The following is a 13,505-nucleotide window of genomic DNA, read 5'->3' as shown; positions in this document are numbered from 1 at the left end:
CATCCTGACAGTTGTTGGAGGCTTTTTTTCCCTGGGCAATACAAGGTACTTGAAAAATCAGAGAAATTAGTTGTTTGCGTTTCCTTAGATTGTCTAAAAAGTAGGCAGTTCCTACTAAGGCAGTCTGTCTGCAGTAGCTGTGAAAATAATAGGCAGCTTATTATAAATACATTTCCCTATTCTCTGTTCTTACTTTTCCTCCTTTTCTTTATAATAATTACGTTACAAATACCAGTAGGGAATTGAAGAGGGAAAAAAAAAATTCATGCTTTGCTTTCTAAAATAATTTTCTGCAAGCAAGTCACAATCTTTGGTTGAGGACTTCTAGAAATAAATCTGTCCCTTCGGTGAGATTAGCAATGTTTGTTCTAAACTCAGAAAAAAAACTTGTGGGAGTTCCTTAATAGCAGTAAATCTGATTGGAAAACATGCATTAGTAATTTTAAAAGAGGAACTGAAACATAGTCTATATAATTGTTCTAAATATATAAGCTAAATATGAAGTTTCTTTAAAAGGAGAGAAAAAGAGTTTTTTTCTGTTTACAGCGTTTAGAACACTTGCCAGTGTGGCTTTGCATATGATGTAGGGAAGAGCAAGTGCTGTATCCTCAAACACACTGGGATTTTATATGTCCATTTAAGGAGAACAGGAAGTAAACCCAGAAATCTTTATCTATTGATGTGACTCTCACTTGCAAAAGTATGTTTATTTACTTAAGTATAAAATAGTCTTTCACTGTTTTTCCTCTGTCCTTTGACTTATCTACTGAAAACGGGAGATAAACCATGGGCTCCGTTATTATTTGTGGAATAAGTGACAAAAATATCTCCTGTTTGGTTTCTGAATCTTTTACAAAATATGGATAATTTTAAAAGTTTTTGAAGATTTAAAGAAAAGCTTTGCAAATTACTGTGTAAATTAAATATCAAGCACACTCTTTTCTTGTCCAAATACTGTGGGTTTTTTTGCTGTTCTGCTCTTTTGACAAGCCACTTAAGTTACTTTGCAAAACATGTAAGCTTAACTAGTACAGACTCGTATTCATTTCACTGCTTCTCACTTTCTTTTCCCTCAGGAGTCATCTTGCTTCATATCAGGACTAGATATATGTATGAGATAAGTGTCTTCCCAAAATTAAACTGACCCAGTTTGTTGGAAGCTTTTACTTGAAGATGATTTTGACTGGAAGGGCTTAAACTTAAAAGCCATGAGTATCAAAGTCAACTTGTGATAGTCTTGAATGCAGAACAAAACAAAATAACCAATGAAAGTTAAATAAAGCAATAGCTGTAACCTTTACAACAAACACAATAATATTTTGTAGCAGTAACAAGTACCTCTTTTACAAATATTTCAAAGAAGTGTGTGAACAGTTAAAGAAATTCCTGCCCTGTTGAGGGAGAAGAGGAGAGGTTCCTGCCTGGCAGATGTGGGAACAAGCACAAAGGACAGAACTGATTTGTCTGAATATATGCAAAACTCCTCAGCAGATAATTTAGGATAATACGTATTTCTTTGAAATTCACGTGTTTTTCAATTCTGTATGTCACCACTTGCTTGTTCTTTTTTCAAGGGCCTAATGTAATACGCCCTTTTTATCATCTCTCGGTACTCTTATGAAGAAGTGGGCAGTATATTGTGTGGTTGTTATTGCTGTGTTGCTATTTATATCTATTTTAAGTTAAATAATACTTTTATGTACTTTAATACATTATTTCATAAACTGCATCTCTACTTAGGAAAAAAACTAAACAAGTAGTCTGGAGTGACTCTAATTTTAACCTGTTACAGAAATCATAATTTATTCAGGGTTTTTCTTTAGTTGATATGTTTGAATTGTAATTATTTCTTCTGTCATCAAAACAAATGAAGTGTCCAAACCACCCTGTTAAGTGGTTGTTTCAGGATAGTTCTCCAAATGAACTTCCTGCTCCAAAGCATCGCATGCTTAAAATACACATACTTTCCTGGATTGTAACAAAAATACCAGGTAAAAATAGAGTGAATACTAGTTGTATAGTAAAATTACTCTATGAAATAGTATTATCTACTTCATCAAAGGACACTTGGAATTCTGTATTTCCCTTCTGCATGACTTAAAGCTCCTGGCAGAGCACTGAAGTGCTTTTGTATCTTAAAGAAAATTCTCAGCTAAAATGAGACAATGTTCTTCTAGTGAGTTTTTCAGATTAAAAAGATTATAGTTGTGGCCATAAAATATAAAAATAGCAATAATAAATCCAAGTCCAATCTACAAATAACCCATTGAGTAATATGTTTCATGTAGTGGAGGATTACTGTGGGGCACTGGCTGTCCTTGTCATGGGAGAGAAGGTGGGGAGGAGCGATCTGCTTACCAACTGTCTGGTGCTTTCACTCATTTGACATCTTTACTGCAGCTCATTTATTGTATTTTATGGTCACCTCTAAGGCTGAGTTTGAAGGTGTTTGTGTAGGTCACTGTGAGCTTTCTATCCAGCATCAACCTTGCATTGGCATCTTCTTATCGGGGGGTCCATTCAAGCCTACTGCAGTATCAGGATAACTGACCTTTTTCTGTAGCTTAATGTTAGTGCTTTTGGGTCTTTGACTTAGTTAACAAAAAAACCTTCTCGGATATTTGCTATCTGATTGAAAAATTGAAAGTAAAATTAGCATAAGCTACTCTAGACTATTTTCAAGTATAGGTAATTTTTAGAGATATATTAGGTGAAAACCATAACACGTCAGAAAATCCAGTGTCTGTTGTACTCAGGTTTGGCAGGTTTTTAAGAGACCAACGACGTGTGTGTTTACTGCACTTTAGGAATGTGTAGGGTTTTGAAATGTATACTGAATTTTATTTTGTCTTTAGCAGAGCAGTTAGTACCGGAGTCAGCATTTTGTCTTAACTGGTTATATAGCTGGCAAGTAGAGCTGGAGGATATATGTTGTCTGTACTGGTAAAAGGGTGGATTGGAGTGTAAAGGTGGCCAAAAACCTCTGATACAGACTTAAGGCATCCTCTTAAACCAGAGAGGCTCAAACCATGGCTTGATTTTTTTTTTTTTTTTTGGTACAAATTAGTTTACTTCTGTAGGGAGATACTGAAACTTAATAGATGTTTTAAAAGAATTTGGAGGTCACAAATATTGCACAGTTTCCTGTTTATCAAAAAATAAACTCCAGATTCCATGCTTGTGTCTTCCTAAGTTGTTTTAGTAAGAAAACTATTGTAATACCAATGAAACATACTGTCCCCACCTTACAGTATTGATGGATGGAAATCCTTTCATAAACTGTTCTCCAAGCTGGGGTTTTGTACTACCTGGCATTCACCAGACACCTGCCCAATACATAACTATGTGTTTTGTTGGGTTGTTTTGGTTTTCGTTTCTCCAGCAATGGATTCTCAAAACCTTGGATGATGAACTGAGGATGCGGTCGTTTAAATTGTGAATTATATTAATGTGGGAGAAGTTGAAAGCACTTTAGGGTCAGCACTTACTGCTGACAAGCTGGAAGAGGAACCTGAAATAAATCACTTAAGAACGTGTGGAAAGTGCTACGCTTCAAATACAAATCAATATTTAAATAAATATAAGATAGGGTAACTGATGAGGTAGTTGGCTTGGAGAATATGATCTGGTGATCTGTTTCAGATCATAAGCAGAAGATAATGTATTACTAATACATAAGGAAAGGCACTAAAGTTCTGCTGATTTGTTTTTTGGGGGTTGTGTTGTTGTTGTTTTGGGGATTATTATTTTTTTTTCATAAAAAAGTATCCCAGGAAGTCTTTCATCTTCTCTGCTCAGTGCTCTTGAGGGTCAAGTGGAGCCGTGTATCCAGATTCCGCAGAGTGAGTCAAGATAGAAGTAACTGGTTGGAGAGTCTCCAGAGGAGATAGAAATGATCAGCTGCTGAGGAAGCATGAAAAGAGAAATGAGTGAAAATTAACATTATTTGTTGCAAGCATGTTTCTCCCTTTCTCTAGATAAACATTGAGAAAATCTTTTATAGAGAAAGGAATAATCGCTCTGTGAAGAAGACTAGGACTAATTATTCTGGGAAGGGAGATCTAGTAGACATTAGGAAAAAATACTAATTGTGAGAATAGTTGAGCTCTATAATAATTTGCGTAGAAAGGCCAAGACATCCCCATCGTCAGAAGCTTTTTAAGAATGGGTTAGACAAGTGTCTGGGGTTGGTTGGTTCCTCGGTCAGATAAATGGCTTAGTATTCTTGAGGTCCTTTCCAGCTGTTTTCTCTAATTACCTTGAAAATAAGTGCAATAGAAGCAGCTTGTGTAGGAAAATAGCATTGATTAGTAAGAGTTGTTTGCTTGTCTAAAATAAAAACCCAAGACTTTTTTTTTTTTCCTTCAAAGCACCAGATTCACGACTTATCCAACAGATAGTGTGAGAAAAAGACTTTTGTGCCTTGATGAGAGTGAGCTACCTCTTATTAAATTTAAATACAAAAATTGCACTTCTTAACCCCTTCTTATGTTGAAAATATATTTGTTTTTATATGTGCTTCTGCCTTGCAGAGTTACTAAGTTTAGTATTACCTTGAGTGCCTTTCTTCACCTGCCTTGGTTTCCATGATCACTCTGGAAAAGCAAAACACTCAGTAAAATTTAAAACTGGTATGGACAGACACTGGGTACTTTTGTGGTAGACTGTCACAATGTCTTTTAAATCAAAATGACTTTTTAAAGAATTGCTGCTTCTGGTTTTGTGATTATTAAGGAGGAGTCGCTGTTATTTATGTATTTGTTGGTGTCTGTATCAGAGGACCATACCTTCATAAGTTTTTGGGGTTTGTTTCTTTCTTTGTTTCTTCTCCTGACCAAAGAGGCTTAGCCTGGACTATTTTTTGGGTATAGTATTATATGACATTACTTTTTAATGCTTCATTTGAAATTGTTTCCCCCCCCTCAGGTCTCTGTCTTGAGAAGTTGCCAATTTCTTCTTCGGCCAGCAACCTCAATGTGGACCGTGAACAAGAAATCGTTACGTGCTACGAGAAGGCGGGGGATATTGCTCTTCTGTACCTCCAGGAGATAGAAAGAGTAAGCTGGGATAATTAGCTTAATTGAAGAATTGCGTGGCTCATCTTTCATTGATGCGGTGTTACCAACACTTTGGTAACTCAACTAAAAGATGGCTAATATTTGTTTTTTTAGGACCTCAATGCACACTTATAGTGGGACAATAAATTAGTGGGCCTTACTCGATGTCTGGTAGCTGTTCTGACTTCTCTCATTCTGAGCCCTTAGAAAATAGAGCTGATGTCCAAAAGGGACAGAGCTCCTCTGAGCTGCTGTGTACATTCAAGATGCTGATCTTTGGCCTCTTGTTACACTGTGGTAGTTCCTTTGTGAACACAGGATTATGGTGTCTTTCAAACACATGTATCAGAATATGTATATTATATGTATATAGAATCATAGAATGGTTAGAGTTGGAAGGGACCTTAAAGATCATCTAGTTCCACCCCGCTGCCGTGGGCAGGGACACCTCCCACCAGACCAGGTTGCTCAAAGCCCCATCCAGCCTGGCCTTGAACACCTCCAGGGATGGGGCAGCCACAGCTTCTCTGGGCAACCTGGGCCAGTGTCTCACCACTCTCACAGTAAAGAATTTCCTCCTAAGATCTAATGATCTTCTAAGATCTCCCCTCTTTCAGTTTAAAACCATTACCCCTCGTCCTATTGCTCCACTCTCTGATAAAGAACCCTCCCCATCTTTCCTGTAGGCCCTCTTTAAGTACTGGATATATTTACTAGCTTTTCAGATAATTCTTAAAAATAATTCAAACTGAAGCTATGAAGATTGAAAATTGGTCTTGTTGATGTTTGTTTGGAGCCCATAACTGCTCTTAAATCCTCTTCATAAAACTACTTGAAGGTAAAATTCTGAAATAACCCTGTGCTTGTCAGCAAGACACTTGACATATCCATGGGGTTTCCAGAATAGTCACTTGAAAGCGTGTTTGCTTCAATTAGCAGGCACAGTCCCGGGACAATGAAAAAATTATCAAATACGATAGCCAGATAAACATATGATTTTAAAATATAGATGAATTTCAGATAAATCTTAATAGTTCTATTATAGGATGAGGACAATGTTCTCGGACTTGATAGCCCATTTGTCATTTTGTCCCATTAATATATTACTGGCTGTATGTGTGAAACTACAGCTGCTTTTCAAATCCAAGGTACTAGCTATGTAGGAGACCTGTTTTTTGTTGATGAAAGCTGATATAGCTGAGCTTCTTAATGTTAGACAAATATAACCTACTAACAGCTCTGCAGATTGTTAGGCAAGTTACTGTTTTCTCCCTCACCCCACACCCCCTTCCCCCCAGTTTTATAAGTTCATAGAATCATAGAATGGTTCAGGTTGGAAGGGACCTTAAAGGTAGTCAAGTTCCAACCCCCTGCCATGGGCAGGGACACCTTCCACTAGGCTAGGTTGCTCAAAGCCCTGTAGAGCCTGGTCTTGAAGTTACGGATTATGAATTTATGGAAAGTTAAAGTTAGGCTCTTTATTTGTAAAGAGTGTAATGCTTCATCATGTAAAAGCTTCAGGCTTTATCTGAATTTAAAGGGATATATAGGCTCTTTTGTTTCCTCCTCTTGTTTTCATTTCCACTGTTAACCTTGTCTTCTGTTTTTTACTACTTAGCAGAAACCCTTCAAGTGTTATAAATACTCTTTTGTTGTTGGTTTGGGGTGGTTTGTTTGGTTTTTTTTGTTAAAGAAAAGAAAATTTGCGGTGCCCTTTGTTTCTAGAAGTTACACGCTACTGCATTTTATTTAGACTGAGATATGTCTGGAGAAAATAAAATACACTTGGGGCTCTATTCTTTGCTTGTGAATACTGTTAGACTGAAGCGAGCTGGCAATATCAATCTGACCCTCTTTTTCAGACCTATTGCTTACAAGCCTCAGGCTTGTCACTTGACAGTTGTCTTTGAAGGGGTTATTAGATCCAGTTGGGGTCACACAAGCGAAACAAAACTTTGATGTGATGGGGGAAAGAAAAGTAATTCACACTGTTTTTTAAAAACATATACATTTTTGTTTTCTGGGTTTTTTTTTGCTTTGGGTTTTTTGTTTTGTTATTGTCTTTTAGTGGCTAGTAGACTACGTGTGATGAATGTGAAGGCAAATGAAAGCTGACAGATTTCCATTTTGAGAGAGCATTTCTAATGTTGATGTAATACCGATTAAGTTATTTCTAAATTGTTTTTTGGAAATCATGGAATCACAGAATGATAGGGGTTGGAAGGAACCTCTGGAGATCATCTATTCCAACCCCCTGCCAAAGCAGGTCCACCCAGAGCAGGTTGCACAGGAGCGTGTCCGGGTAGGTTTGGAATATTTCCAGAGAAGGAGACTCCGCACCCTTTCTGGGCCGCCTCTTCCAGGGCTTTGAGTGGGTGATTTGCTCCATTGCTCTGGAGATCATGTCAAATCTTATTGCTTTCCGCAGCAGCCTTTTCTAACTTAACAGAGTTTTAGATTTTTTAATACCATCACCTCCTGCTACTGAATAAGGTTGCAAATATGCTTTTCATATATATTTTCTTTTTTTGTATACCATTCTCCAAAAATGGTATTTTTGAAGAAGTGTTACAAAATTTTTTTTGAAGAAGTGTTACAAAATTTTTCTAAGCGGCATTTCTATTTGGTGAAGAATTTACCTTTAAGGGTGTATCCAAGAGCAAAAAGATTTATATTTAGGTGGCAATGGAGACAAGGGTAGAAATATTCTACTAGCCACTGCCTGCAATGAAAAAGATCTCTCCAACATTAACTGTTCTGTGTTAGAGTCCACAAAACTTGATTTTAGTTTTTTTTTCCTAAATACATTTTTTCCTTTTCTTTTTTTTTCTTTTTAGGTGATTAATGCCAATATACAAAACAGAAGCCCTAAGCCAGGCCCCACTGCACATGAACAAGAACTTGGTTTTTTCCTGGAAACAGGACTACAAAGAGCACATGTTTTATATTTCAAGAATGGGTAAGAGTTGATTCTCCTTTTTTTTTGTTTGCTTTTTTGTGTTGGTTTTGTATTTGTGATCTAACTGGGCATCATCATTTTTAGCCATTGTGGACTGTGTAACCATGAGGCCTCTTATTAATAAAGTAGTAACATTTTGATTGAAATAGTAAAGCTGCCCATATTGTATTTATTTACATATTGTAAAATAGTTTAATCAAAGTATATTAAATTGAAAGCATTTTATATTTTTACTTACTAAATATGAGAACTTGAAACACCTTAAAAGGTTTGAAATTTCTTTTACTTTATTACTAGACACTGTTAGAAAGTGATTGACAACATATTGAAACTCTTGATTTTTATAATTTGATTTTGTAATTTTTTTCCAAATCTCTTCAGTTATCACTTATTTTAACATTATGCTGCAGGATAAATGTGCATGAAGATCAACAGTATGTATACAAGTATACAATCTCCATTGTACATGCTTTATAGATCCTTTTAGACTGTGCATGGGAGATCCTTTATAATTTATTTTACATAAGGCTTCCCTTAAAAGCCTAAAAATAAATTCAGATATCCCAAAAAATGAAAAAAAGAATACAACACTCCATTTTTAAGAGCTTTGAAACTTGGCACAAATGGTTTTTAAGTACATTTCTGACATTTGTTGAAATCACATAGTTTAAAAATTTGTTTATAACTTACGGATTATCAATTGTGGAAATTTAGGCTCTTTATTTGTAAAGAGCATAACGCTTCATGATTTAAAAGCTTCAGGCTTAATCTGAATTTAAAGGGATACCTGGGCTCTTTTATTTCCTCCTCTTGTTTTCATTTCCAGAAGCAGGGCTTCTTACTTCACTAGGAAAATGTGATTTGATTGAAATATTGGAACTCTTGATAGGACTACTGTTTTCTACCCAAAATGTTTCCTATTCTTTCAAATACATGAGAGAGGAGATAAAGGGAAATTGTGCAGTGTCTGTAAAGAGTTCGAGATTTTAATGTACTGACGGTAGGGTGACCAAAGGCTATCCAAGTTCTCAAGCTGTTCAGGGGTTTCATCATGGAAATGATTACTAAGCTTTTGAAATCTCATTCTTAGCCTAATGAAGTCGTGCTGCAATAACACATGATCTGAAAGTTACATTTTAGTTCTGTTTTCATCATTTAATTGCAGGAGGAATGGAATGTTCTGAAAGTTAATTTTTTTTCATTTACCAGAGCTAAAAATAAAATATCTGTTTTCATGCCTGCACAAAAGATAAATAAAATATACTTACTGAAAGAATCCCAGTGGCAATCGTGGTTAAGAATAAGCTAAAACTTCCGCATTTTGAAAAATTTTGATTGAAGCCCAGGAATGGAAATGGTCCATTTAATCTGACAATCTCACATCTGTGTGTGAAAGCAATCTGCAATAGGCACAAAAGTTAAGATTAATTAAGAAAACAGGGAACAACTGCACCAAAAAAGTCGTTCAGGGGGTTATTAAGGAACATCCATCCCATAGGAGTGTTTTTCCCAGACCGTATCAGTTGCTGTGGTGGGATCTTTGAAGGGTTGATCATATTCCATGCACCCTTCAGTCCTTCACACTGTTGGTGTTCCTGTTAGCTCCTACATAAGCTTATCATCTTTTTTTCATTCTTTCTTACAATGGTTACTTGCGGTTTACGAGCTAGTTACACATTATATATTTAATTTTAAACTACTTCTTCCAATTTCATTGGCCAGTGCTACTTTTTTGGGGGGGTATGAGAGGAAGTGAGGTGTTAGGAAAAACAGCTCCGTGCCAGTCATTATTTTACATATTCCTGCCATTATATCCTTTAGTTTCCTTTCTTAATTTAGAGCCAAACCCAATTCTTTCAAGATTTCCTAATATGGTCATTGTTCCAGGCCGTTAGTTATTTTCCTGCTTTTATGGGTCCCTTCTTTGTTTTTGGTTTTGTTTTTTTTTTTTTTCTTTTAGTTTTTAACTTGGGTTTCAGAACTGAACAGAACTTTAAATATATGCTTTCCTAATAGTGACAAATTTATAGCGTGCACTTTAATGCATTTATTTTAAGGATGCTTTACTTGGTTTTCAAATATGTCATCTCTCCTAATGTTAGGTTTATAGAAAATGGATTCAAGATCTTTCCATGAAGCTTTGCAATATACTTCAAGTTTGAATTCAATCTAAAATTTTAAAGATTATATGCATATTTTCAAGGAGAGGAAATGTAGGTATCTTTAATAGAGGCAGTTTAGAAACCAAAACATTTCTTTTAAATGAACTTTTTTTTTTTTGGAACTGAAGCTGTGGATGATAAGATCCTGTGGAGGAAGCAGGGACTAACCAGAGTTGAACTGCTTGTGAGTGGTGGGGGAGAAGAGGAGGAAGAGTGTGCCTGTTTTTCCAGACAGGCTAAATCCACTGTTCATATTGCAGTGCAGTGGAATCTGTGTGTGTTCATGAAGTGAGGCTGACACTAAGAAGAGTTGAATCTGAAATAAAATTCCTTTCACCGAACTATAACCTGCCGTTGGTTTGAGTCAGTTCAAGTGTTATCTTCTTACCAGTGCAGTGACTCTACTAATGTATGCGTTAGAGCGTGGTCAAAGATCAACCAACCACATCCTGGACCGCATCAAAAGAAGCGTGGCCAGCAGGTCCAGGGAGGTTATTCTGACCCTCTACTCTGCTCTGGTGAGACCCCACCTGGAGCACTGCGTCCAGCTCTGAGGCCCCCAGCATAAGAAGTACATGGACCTGTTGGAGTGGGTCCAGAGGAGGCCACGGAGATGATCTGAGGGCTGGAGCACCTCTGCTGTGAGGACAGGCTGAGAGAGTTGGGGTTGTTCAGCCTGGAGAAGAGGGGGCTCCAAGGAGACCTTATTGCAGCTTTTCATTATCTGAAGGGAGCCTACAGAAAAGCTGGAGAGGGACTTTTTACAAGGGCATGTAGTGATAGGATATGGGGTAATGGCATCAAACTAGAAGAGGGTAGACTTAGATTAGATATTAGGAAGAAATTTTTTACTGTGAGGGTGGTGAGATGCTGGCCTGGGTTGCCCATCCCTGGAGGTGTTCGAGGCCAGGCTGGATGGGGCTTTGAGCAACCTGGTCTAGTGGGAGGTATCCCTGCCTATGGCAGGGGTTTGGAACTGTATGATCTTTAAGGTCCCTTCCAACTGAAACCATTCGATGATTCTACGATCTGAGTAGATGCCTATCCATAAATGATATGGATTTTTTAGTGGGTTTTTTGTTTGGTTTTTTTTTTAGACTTCAGTTCCACTCCAATAAGTACTAATCAACGTCTCTCCAAATCTGCTGGAGATTTGAATTTATCTGAAGTCCTTTTGCTATGGAGTGGGTTGTTGTTGTTGTATATCTGGGGGGTCTGAGCTAATTGCTGCTTTTAATTATGCTTCTTCCGGTAGAAGTGGAAGCATCATTTTTGCGCATGTGTCAGTTACAAACTCCAAAAGCAAAGAAGGTAACTTTTATACTAGCTGGAAGAGCATAATTTTAGCAGTAATGTAGGGAGTATTGCTGTCTACCCAGAGAACTGCTTGATCCACTTTAAATTTCCTCTTCGTTCAACAACTGTACAGAGGTTTTCTTTTAAGCCAAGAAATCAAGTTTTTGTAAAAGATTAAGTGACTATCTGTCAGGTATGCATTATCTTGTATGAAAAAGTAGAAGGTGTTTGAAACTTAACTTAGTCTAACTGCTAAGTGCTGGCATTTTGAAAATACATGGAAAAGCAATTATTTAAAAAAAAAAAAGAAATATAGTCTGAAGAGGAGAATGTTATTTTAGTGCTCTATTAAGACACAAATCTGAAATTAATGTTTTCTTCCAAAGTGTACGGAATTTTAGTAAAGAATCAAACTATGTGCTGATTTTTCACTTGGGAGCAGAGGAATGTTCCAGCTTGGAAATGAGTAACAAAGAAGTTGAAGAAGCTGTTCTAAAACTTAAAGTACAGTTTATGTGCTTTTTAAAAAACATTGTGAAATATGTAACTTTAAATGTCTTTCAGGCAGATTACGCAATTTCCATTTAGTCTAGTAGTTGCTTTGCAATTTCAGATTGAAGGAGTTCAAAGTCCTGATGATGTTCCAAGAAAAGCTCTGAGCGCTGGAACTTTGACATTAGTACTTTAACATAGTTATTTTCAAGTAAAATGCCCCTGAGAGAGAAAGGACAGCAGTTATATATATACAGAATCACAGAATCACAGAATCACAGAGGTTGGAAGGGACCTTTTAAGATCATCTAGTCCAACCAATGAAAAAAAAAAAAAAACAACAAAACAAAACAAAAAAACCACAACACAAAAAAACAAAAACAAAACCACCACACACGCAACCCACACACACCCCACCACACCACCCAACACTAATCCATATTCCCAAGCACTATGTCAACTCCTCTCTTGAATACCTCCAGGGATGGTGCCTCAACCACCTCCCTGGGCAGCCCATTCCAATGCCTGACAACCCTTTCAGTAAAGAAATATTTCCTAATATCTAACCTGAACTTCCCCTGGCGTAACTTGAGGCCATTGCCTCTTGTCCTATCATCTGTAACTTGGGAGAAGAGACCGACCCCCGCCTCTCTACAGCCTCCTTTCAGGTACTTGTAGAGAGCGATAAGGTCTCCCCTCAGCCTCCTCTTCCCCAGGCTGAACAGCCCCAGCTCCCTCAGCCTCTCTTCGTAAGACTTGTGCTCCAGACCCCTCACCAGCTTCGTTGCCCTTCTAATAATACCCAGTAATCCTTCTGTCCTACTACTTGCCTTGTATTCCTCTTATGAGATAAACAAGACAAACTTAAATTGCAAATAATTTTTGTCTTTGAGGTAGTAGTGTTCAGAAATATCATTCTGTGAATCTGTGATTCCAGTATATGGGGTTGGAAGGGACCTCTGGAGATCATCTTGTCCAACCCCCTGCCAAAGCAGGTCCACCCAGAGCAGATTGCACAGGAACGCGTCCAGGTGGGGTTTGAATGTCTCCAGAGATGGAGACTCCACCACCTCCAGAGCTCTGCCACCCTCTACGTAAAGAAGATCCTCCTCTTGTTTAGGTGGAACTTCTTATGTTCAAGTTTGTGTCCATTACCTCTTGTCTTGTCTCTGGACACCACTGAAAAAAGACTGGCCCTGTCATCTTGACATCCACCCTTTTAAGTATTTACACCTGTTGATCAGATCCCACCTCAGTCTTCTCTTCTCTAGACTAAAAAGGCCCAAGTCCCTCAGCCTTTCCTCATAAGAGAGATGCTTCAAGCCCCTAGTCGTCTTTGTAGCCCTCTGCTATACCCTCTCCAGCAGTTCCCTGTCCTTCTTGAACTGGGGAGCCCAGAACTGGACACGGTATTCCAGATGGGGCTTCACCAGGGCAGAGTAGAGGGGGAGAATGACCTCCCTCGACCTGATGGTTGCACTCTTCCTGATGCACCCCAGGATGCCATTGGCCTTCTTGGCCACAAGGGCACATTGCTGG

General features: G+C 37.7%; 1 protein-coding gene across 6 annotated transcripts in view; it reads left to right on the top strand.

Annotated features, from left to right (window-relative positions):
• The window catches only part of TTC7B (tetratricopeptide repeat domain 7B), a 133,040-nt gene that overhangs the window by 24,130 nt on the left and 95,405 nt on the right, over positions 1–13,505 (top strand). For 4 of the 6 annotated variants that reach the window (XM_074148564.1, XM_074148561.1, XM_074148560.1 and 1 more), the window contains 2 exons: positions 4,927–5,057; positions 7,895–8,016. In XM_074148564.1, the coding sequence (XP_074004665.1) occupies positions 4,927–5,057; positions 7,895–8,016 (253 nt within the window). Of the gene's footprint in view, positions 1–4,926; positions 5,058–7,894; positions 8,017–8,426; positions 8,451–13,505 lie in introns of all 6 variants that reach the window. The other 2 variants (XM_074148563.1, XM_074148562.1) reach the window with 1 other exon arrangement.

The sequence above is a fragment of the Numenius arquata genome, chromosome 6 (genome assembly GCF_964106895.1).
Source record: "Numenius arquata chromosome 6, bNumArq3.hap1.1, whole genome shotgun sequence".
NCBI classification, from domain to species: Eukaryota; Metazoa; Chordata; class Aves; order Charadriiformes; family Scolopacidae; genus Numenius; species Numenius arquata.
Note: the sequence above shows the minus strand (reverse complement) of the source record. Positions and strands in the feature narration are given on the sequence as shown.